General features: G+C 29.4%; 4 protein-coding genes across 15 annotated transcripts in view; 2 read left to right on the top strand and 2 right to left on the bottom strand.

The window, feature by feature from the left end:
- Positions 1-2,654, top strand: part of LOC108745557 (exodeoxyribonuclease) — a 3,629-nt gene extending 975 nt beyond the window's left edge. For 3 of the 8 annotated variants that reach the window (XM_018481767.1, XM_018481765.1, XM_018481766.1), the window contains exons 3-8: positions 951-1,277; positions 1,347-1,473; positions 1,564-1,707; positions 1,914-2,057; positions 2,219-2,399; positions 2,507-2,654. In XM_018481767.1, the coding sequence (XP_018337269.1) occupies positions 951-1,277; positions 1,347-1,473; positions 1,564-1,707; positions 1,914-2,057; positions 2,219-2,399; positions 2,507-2,624 (1,041 nt within the window). In that variant the 3' untranslated portion in view covers positions 2,625-2,654. Of the gene's footprint in view, positions 1-13; positions 265-364; positions 867-950; positions 1,278-1,346; positions 1,474-1,563; positions 1,708-1,913; positions 2,058-2,218; positions 2,400-2,506 lie in introns of those variants that run through there. The other 5 variants (XM_018481769.1, XM_018481770.1, XM_018481764.1 and 2 more) reach the window with 5 other exon arrangements.
- LOC108745559 (40S ribosomal protein S19-like) lies at positions 2,239-3,988 on the bottom strand. The gene is made up of 4 exons (XM_018481773.1): positions 3,834-3,988; positions 3,635-3,705; positions 2,971-3,355; positions 2,239-2,332 (listed from the first exon to the last, which is right to left on the bottom strand). The coding sequence occupies exons 2-4, from the start codon at positions 3,703-3,705 to the stop codon at positions 2,318-2,320; spliced, it is 471 nt and encodes a 156-aa protein (XP_018337275.1). The 5' UTR covers positions 3,834-3,988; the 3' UTR covers positions 2,239-2,317.
- Positions 3,981-4,825, top strand: LOC108745560. 2 transcript variants are annotated; one of them, XM_018481775.1, is made up of 3 exons: positions 3,981-4,371; positions 4,497-4,543; positions 4,642-4,825. In XM_018481775.1, the coding sequence occupies exons 1-3, from the start codon at positions 4,254-4,256 to the stop codon at positions 4,759-4,761; spliced, it is 285 nt and encodes a 94-aa protein (XP_018337277.1). In that variant the 5' UTR covers positions 3,981-4,253; the 3' UTR covers positions 4,762-4,825. The 2 variants fall into 2 exon arrangements, with proteins under 2 accessions (XP_018337277.1, XP_018337276.1); XM_018481774.1 differs by lacking the exon at positions 4,497-4,543 and having other exon boundaries at positions 3,988-4,371; positions 4,544-4,825.
- Positions 4,826-6,021: 1,196 nt separating this feature from the next.
- Positions 6,022-8,561, bottom strand: part of LOC108745556 (transmembrane protein C9orf91 homolog) — a 9,765-nt gene continuing 7,225 nt past the window's right edge. For 3 of the 4 annotated variants that reach the window (XM_018481759.1, XM_018481758.1, XM_018481760.1), the window contains exons 6-7: positions 7,116-7,193; positions 6,022-6,298 (exon numbers count right to left, since the gene is read on the bottom strand). In XM_018481759.1, coding sequence (XP_018337261.1) covers positions 7,135-7,193 — 59 coding nt within the window. In that variant the 3' untranslated portion in view covers positions 6,022-6,298; positions 7,116-7,134. Of the gene's footprint in view, positions 6,299-7,115; positions 7,194-8,561 lie in introns of those variants that run through there. The other variant, XM_018481762.1, reaches the window with a different exon arrangement.

Genomic DNA, 8,561 nt, shown 5'->3' with positions numbered 1-8,561 from the left:
GCTTTAACCGTTGTGTTGTGTAGACGTCCAAATTTTATAATGGATAAATATACGCCACAAGAACGAGCAGAAATAGTGACAATATTTATTGAAAATAATCGTTCCATTATTGCCACTCAGCGGAAATTGCGTCAGAAATATCGTAATCGTCCAGTGCCTCACAAAACCACAATTTATCGTTTACATGCGAATTTTCGACAGTACGGTACGACAGCAGACAGACCTCGTTCTGGAAGACAACGGACGTCTCGAAACGCTGAAAATGTATTTACAAAAAATTTTCTATTTAACTATCCATCAGATACAGGGTGGGGCAAAAGTCCCGCTACCATTTTGATTGCCTATAACTTTGTTCAAAGAAAAGATAAGTCAGTTTGGTTTTCATACAATGTTTATTTGGTCTTTACATTTTTTTTGCGTTATGATTAGAAAAGAATATCGGCTAAATGGTGACCGCGATTCGCTATGCAACTTTCGGCTCTTTTTAAGACATTTTTCATGACATCGTGCAACATCTCAGGCTGAATTTCTTCAATTGCGTGACGAATATTGTCTTTAAGATGTTGAATCGTTTGGGGCTTATTCACATAAACTTTTGATTTTAAAAAACCCCATAAGAAAAAGTCTGGTGCTGTTAAATCCGGAGATCTGGCTGGCCATGCTAAATCGCCATTTCGCGAAATTAGTCTTCGTGGAAAAACGTCATTCAATAATTGAATTGTTTCTGCTCGTTCTTGTGGCGTATATTTATCCATTATAAAATTTGGACGTCTACACAACACAACGGTTAAAGCTAAACTGAGCTATACGTCACATAACCAAGATGGCGCGCAATCAAAATGGTAGCGGGACTTTTGCCCCACCCTGTAATTATACTTATTTCTCCATAACTTTCTATATTAATAAGTAAAAAAATTACTAGTCTATTTATCAGTTTTCCTTGAAATTAGGCTGATTCTCCCAAAGCTAAACCTGGTAAGAAAACACAAAAATTAAATGAAAATGGAACTTCAAATAAAAAGCGTGTAAATGATACAAATGATGAACCTGCTCCAAAGAGGTCAAAAATGGATTCAAAGGCATCAAAAAGCACTGATAAAAGTGATGATTCATCTACCTCAAAGAAGGCGAAAAATGAACCCAAGCAAATGCAAAATAAGACAGATACAAACTTGGATGAAATCGATTTTGGATGTACAAAGTCAAATCAGGAAGGAAAGAAGCATAATTTGAAGATCTGTACATGGAATGTCTCTGGGATCAGAGCTGTAATCAAGGTACATTATGTCAACGGGCACTCTTAATGTATGATACTTATAATGATTCTTCTATTTATATTTAATCAGAAACATGGACTTGACTATATTACCAAAGAAGATGCAGATATAATTGCTTTGCAAGAAACAAAATGTGACAAGGGTAAAATGCCAGATGAAGTCAAATTGTCAGGATATCATCATTATTTTCTTGACAGTAAGATATATTTAAAAAAAAACTGAATATACACACACACACACACACACACACACACAAATTATATAATTAATAAGTATGTTTCAATAGGTAAGAAACCAGGTTATTGTGGAGTTGCTTTGTTCAGCAAGGAAAAACCGATTTCTGTGAAATATGGTTTAAATGATTCTACCTTTGATACTGAGGGTAGGATAATCACAGTGGAGTTCCCAGAATTTTTCGTGATCAATGTTTGTAAGAGAAAGTTACTTAATTCTCATAAAATAAACTCCAATTATATTATTACAAAAATCAAAATACATGTACAATTCAATATACTATGTGATGTGTAAACATTATTATATAATTTTTTAAAATTAAATAATTTTATCTTTTCTGAAATATTTGTAATTTCATCAAAAATAATGCTTGATATTTACTAATAGAATATAATGTGACAGATGTGCCAAATGCTGGACAGAAGTTGGTGACATTACCAAAACGATTGGAGTGGAATAAATTATTCAAAAAACATATTGAAGAATTAGATCAAAAGAAACCTGTTATTATATGTGGTGACATGAATGTAGCTCATCAAGAAATTGGTATAGTATCAATATTGAAACGATAAGTAAATCTCTTTATTATTGCGTAATGTTATTAATATTATTCATTTAATTTTAATCTTTTAAATATAAAGTATCAGTATTAGATTAGTATGTGAATGAAGCAATAGAAACGTTAATTTATTATCATTGATTTCCAGATTTAAAAAATCCCAAAACAAACACTAAAAATGCTGGATTTACTAAAGAAGAACGGGATGATATGACCGATTTCTTAGCTGCCGGATTTGTAGATACATTTAGATCATTGTATCCTGAAACAGAGGGTGCATATACATTTTGGTCGTATTTTGCCAATGCACGTGGTAAGAACATTGGATGGTAAGTTATTTTTATTAACATTTTTACTTCTAATTATGATATATATGTGTAAAAACTATGTTATATATACAAATCTTGCATCATTAATTAAAATTTTTTATATACAGGCGGCTAGATTACTTCTTGATATCAGAACGGATCAAAAATAAAGTGTGCGATAATATTATAAGGAAGGATGTTTACGGCAGCGATCATTGTCCTGTAATACTTTACATCAATTTGTAATTTGTAATAATAATAAAAATTTAACACATTGCATGAAATTATCAAAACGAAATTTTTCTCATGTGTGAATGCAAATATATATGAAAATGATACATTATTTTATTTTAAATAAATCTACGCATTTTATATTTGTACTGTGATAACACAGTTTTTTCCTAAATCCGATTTTCCTGGAATTTTATTTTTATGCAAATAAAGCATCCTGACAAATTTTTAATTTTCAATAATATTCTTGGAGATTATTCAATAAATTTTATCAAAAAAAAAATTATATGCAGGGTATATCTAATGAAGAAAATTGAGACTACGTTTTTTATTTGATTATAGAAGAAGGATATTAAATTACAATTGCGTCTTGAAGCTTAAGCTGCTTTTTGCTCTTAGCTTTAACTTGTGCAGCGATACGATCCAAGTCCCTGCGTCCCTGACTGGTCAGTTTACGTCCACCGAGGGGTGCTTTCTCGATAAGTTTCAACTGTTCCAGGCTCTGAAGTGCTTTTCTCGCGACACTGCCTGCTGATCGACAGAAGTGGCTGGGATGAGTACCGTTACGTTTGCGCCCACCAAAGATCTTTGTGACCGCACCAACTCCAACGGGACTACGAATATAAATATGACGCACCAAGGCTGCACATCTAATATAGTACCAATCAGGGTCATAGGGTGCCAGCTCTTTGAATTTGGCTGTCTTCACAATATCCACCCATTCTGGCACTCGCATCTTACCAGTTCTAAAATTTTATGAAATACAATGTAGTTCAAATTGCAATAACATATTTTGGAACTCTGTCTTATATGTTTATTGCCAGAAAAATTTCAATATGTAAAATGGAGAATTTTTACCATTATAGAGAAAAAAAGAAATATAAATGAAAAAACATAAATAATTTTAAATAATAAAACTTTATGTTAGATATAATCACAAGAGATTAGATTACATTTTTAATACTTTACTTGTTATTCTATTTATAGGTTACATTCTAATTATTCTATTCATATTCCTTACTCACTTTTTCAGAAAAGCTGCGAAGGCCTTGACAAATTTTGCTTGATCCACATCTTTTAACGTTACGGATGGCATCTAATAAAAAAAATTAATTCAATAAAACAATCAATATGCAAAATGACATGTGGACATACATGGATAAGATATAAGTAAATATATAATACTTCCCAATAATCGATAAAGATTATTAACTGATTACATACGTTTTTATGTAGATTTTCGTATTTTCTTTGCTAAATACAGAATTGCTTTTGATTTGTGTTCTATATCTGGCAATAAATTCTTTTTCTTCACAGCCAAGCTAACAAAAATCCTCAAGTATCAGGATCAAGAGGTTATTTGTAGTATACTATGTTACACTTTCTGCACTTAAAATGAAATAGGTGCATATTTAGACATCAGAAAGGAGAAAAGGTGTAACAAGTTCAGCATCAGTTAAATAAAGTGCAGCGCAACGAGAACAGCAACGTCTGAACCGTGACATCGATTCCATATTGACGGAGATAGTTTAGCTAGGAGGGATAAATCTACAATCTTCATTTCTGAACAAGATAATATTTAACGCGGTGATTGAATATAAAGGATAAAACTGGTATTTTGATCCTTATATATTGATTGTTTCGATGATGTTCACTAACAAGAAAAACAGCTTGCCAGAGAGGCCTCGCATGCCAAGCCATGAACACATGCTGGAAGACCTCGATAAAGCTGTGGTAGACGACGTAGCGTTTAAAATCGCAAGTAAACATTTGCAATATTTATGATTAAAAATCGTTATACTGTCACTCATTTTAAAATCTCTTGTAAAATATAACAAGTAAAATCTGGAAAAACTCGCGTTTAATTTTTCTTGTATTTAATCACAGGACGATCGCGAATTGATAGATTATATTCCTACGAATGTAATTTTCAGGTGAGTTATGCATGAAAGAGTCTCACAATTTAACAAGTGTTAATAACACTGATAATATATACAAACAAGTGAAAACTTATTTGAGTACCAAACAGCAGTTAAAGCAGTTGGAATGCGCCTTAAAGAAAGGGAGTCAACAAATGCATGCAGATAACGAAGAAATAAAGAGGCTTGCGGATGACATTAGGAAACAGGCGAAAGCTGCTCTGGTAACTTAAGGAAATAAATTCATATTTGCAAGAGTGTACTAGTCACATTGCATTGTTTTAAGAGTTTAGCCTCTCAAATAGAGAAATTATTTTGAAATGCTTAATTTATTCCATAAAATTTTGACCATTGTTAATATTTTGCTAATATATATTTTATATGCCTTTCTCTGAAGCTCTTGCTTACTTAAAATAAATAGATAAATACATCTACTATATAAAATACATTTTTAATTGGTAACTATTACAAATAAATTGAATTCATATTAAGAAAACATTTGATGATATTTTGTAAGATTATCAGATAAATAAATTATATCATATCATCTATAATAAGTATTTAATAAAATCTTTGTCAATAATTTTTTTATGTTCTTAACATTGATATGCGTTTGTGTACGCATACTCATACATATTAGTACACTGAACAGTACACCAATTACACAGATTGATACGTTATTTAATGATACGTCATATTTCATAGATCAATCCGAACGAAATTCATAACAAGGCACAATAACTTAATGTCTAACATTACTTGTAGCATGATGCTACGATAAATATAATCTATCACATTTATCGTAGATGGATAACATTTATAAAGATTTATGATTTCCTTTTGCTTCTTGCATATAAAAACTTACAAATTATTCTTACATTATACTTTTATATTTGTTAAAGATATGCAAAGTAGCAATTAAAAGGAACCGTACGGTAGCCTCAGTTATTCAAAGAGTTATCAAAAATAGTCTTAGATAAAAATTGAATTGCATTACGCTTTCTTAATGAAATAACATGATAAAAAGAGATTGTTATATATTTTTATCGTATACATTTTTTAATATTTTTTAATAGTATAATATAGTTTTCTTATGAAACAGTGCACCTCCTTTATTTGAAATTTTTTTATAACTCTTTGATTAATAGAGATTATCGAGTATTGCCTGTTAAACGTATAGCTATCTTCACATATAATAATACCTTATACGACAAAAATATATTTATATAAATTGATACGATTAATTTATATCTCATAATACTGTGTCGTGCGCACAACTATTTCAGAAAATTATTTCATTGCTTCTGCGAATAGTTTCCGAATAAGAGATCAAACAGCTTTAACCAATAATTTAAATCACTAAATCACTATGTACCACTGAGCAATATATTAAATATAATATTAAAAAATGATTAGAAGCTCGAAAACAGATTAATTATTGTTAATATCAAAGAATGTAGTTATAAAAAATATATATATTATAAAATCTGATAACAGATAATTTTCGCTTAAATAACTAATACTATTCTAAACAAATGCGCGAATAAAAAGATATGTAATTAAATTAACGTGTAAATAGCTTTCTCTGTACATGTAACGGTATATCTTATTTTGATATATAGCTCATCTGTCTATATATAAATTCGAACGCTTTTGTATCAATATGATCTGTAAAAACTGAAACTATTTAATGGGAAAAACTTGGTACCATGTCAAATCGGGTCACAGGTTCACTAAGGTAGGCACACCATGTAAATCCTGGTGGATACCCTAGAAAAATCATGTTAATAGATTAATATGTTAATAATAATAAGGATGCAAATGTAATGCATACCCTGATATATGGCTCATATAGCACATCCTTTACATCTTAAAAAAAAATGTATCACCACATATAAATTCATTTTTGCATATGTGTCACAAATAATGTAATTAGTAAAAGAACAAAAACGTCAATTTATGTATAAATGTATTACATATTTAGATTTTACTTTCTTGACATCAAAATACACAAGTTTAAATTAAATACAATCGTAGTATAATATTCAATAAGAAGAAGACATGTTATTTATTTCAAATAAAATCTATTATTTTATATGATGTTAATAGAATTTTTTACCTATGCTTAAAACTTGAAAGGAAAAGAAAATAGAGAGACATATGTGAGGAAGAATTCCGAATATATTAGAATAATGCAATATAAAAGGTAGCCAAATAAGATTGTAATTTTAAAAATTTTTTTCTCCTTTTTATTACTTTAAAGTGTTATTAGGTTCCCAAATAACCATGCATGCAAAGGCAGAAAGTAATTGGCCATAAAATTAATGTGGTAATAATAAAGCGATAGAGTTTCTTCTTGTTAAAGCACGCGGCACGCAAAGACCTCTTAGCAAATTGGATATTGTTGTACAAGAAAAAATATCCATCTATTCAAAGTACATTTAAATTTAATTTCATTTTTTACTTTGATACGTTAAGTGCTATTGAACTTAATAACTAATTTAATCGTGCTAAGAGCTAATGTAAATTTTTTGCGTCTTATTAATTTTCATTAATGTGAGTAAAACTTGCTTGATGTAATACTTACATAATATTAGAAATTATTATTACGTGCTGATGATATGCGGATGAGGTAATATATTGAGATTCATCATCTTCCGTCCGGCTGCATGCAAGGAATCCCTCAAGATTAGTATGTTAGTTACATATTAATATACTACACATTAGTATACTACACAAAGTTAATAGCTCCAAGACTATAAAAAAAAAGATTAACGTTCAATCAATGTTTTACAGTTTTACATAAAAGTACACGGCATTGGTAAAGAATAGACATATGTATATATTTTTATTCCACAACATTTTTAACAATCATATAAAAGTGCTTTACAGTTTGTATATAGGGATATCGGCGGTTCTGTACAATTACAATTTTGTGGTGGATTCTGTAATAAGTACTACGTAAACACAATATAAAAGTATATTACATCTTCTTAACTACGGCTTATATCTATGCAGATTTTAGGACGGATTAGAACAAATATGCAAATTTTATATCTCGTTTATATCTTGTATATCTAATACATATAAAATCGCGCGCGCGATAGTGATGCTTACAATGTATTAATAATTCGTGCAACAGCATTTATAACATAATTAAAAGTGAATCATCTCGTAACGTTAACTATTGAATAATTTCATTGTAATTTTATTAGCTGCTCTTTATGATTGTATATGTACGATTGCACTATATAAAGAAAATAGAGCCATTATCTTTAATCTAAAAAAAAAAATTAATATTTTCAAAAAACTAACAAATAATTATTAGATTTATTGTCTTGTCAGGGGGGATCTATTATTCTTATAATCAAACAATACATATTTCATAATTCTATTCAAATATCTGTATATGTCTACAATGTACCCTGTCTTTAGTATAAATCCCATATTATTAAAAAATTATAATGTCTTTCTTCAGACCTATGGCAAATGTAATAATAAAATTCGAAAGTAATAATAAAAATTCTCTTTTAACCCAGAAATAGAACCGAGATAAACACGACGACAGTATATCGAATACGATAGTGCTATTCGGTGTTTTAATCCTTATCAGTACTATTACTTCCTACAAAACTCCCAACCTTAAATAATGACAAAATTTTTAATTAAATTATATTAGTCACAAAAATAAACAAGACGCAAATTGTGTGTACCTTAGGAAAGACGAATAATGGCGTTATGTAAGCTCCATACTTTTAAATTGACGAAAACAAATTTTATCCTCTAAAATGGTGAACAATTTTATTTACTTCGATATCTTATAATGCACGTTTTGCTCAATGTTTGAACATTAAATTTAAAATCTGAAAAGTATGATCGTGATAAAGTGTCTCCTTTACTTTTAGCACTTTTCGAAATTATGTTTTCGAAGCTGAAGACCTATATTATCATATAACATATAGGATATAACGTATTATATATAATAATATATATGTAATGTAATATGTTATTTAGTAATACGCGATCAAGCGTA

The sequence above is a fragment of the Trachymyrmex septentrionalis genome, unplaced genomic scaffold (assembly GCF_001594115.1).
Source record: "Trachymyrmex septentrionalis isolate Tsep2-gDNA-1 unplaced genomic scaffold, Tsep1.0 scaffold14, whole genome shotgun sequence".
Taxonomy (NCBI): Eukaryota; Metazoa; Arthropoda; class Insecta; order Hymenoptera; family Formicidae; genus Trachymyrmex; species Trachymyrmex septentrionalis.
The sequence above is the reverse complement of the archived record's forward strand: the minus strand, read 5'-3'. Positions and strand labels throughout refer to the sequence as shown.

Coding starts and splice junctions, on each gene's coding strand:
- LOC108745559 (XM_018481773.1), bottom strand. CDS start 3,705: ATGCCATCCGTAACGTTAAAAGATGTGGATCAAGCAAAATTTGTCAAG. Junction 3,356..3,634: donor TTCGCAGCTTTTCTGAAAAA/GTGAGTAAGGAA, acceptor ATAAAATTTTAG/AACTGGTAAGATGCGAGTGC.
- LOC108745560 (XM_018481774.1), top strand. CDS start 4,254: ATGATGTTCACTAACAAGAAAAACAGCTTGCCAGAGAGGCCTCGCATG. Junction 4,372..4,543: donor CGTAGCGTTTAAAATCGCAA/GTAAACATTTGC, acceptor TGTAATTTTCAG/GTGAGTTATGCATGAAAGAG.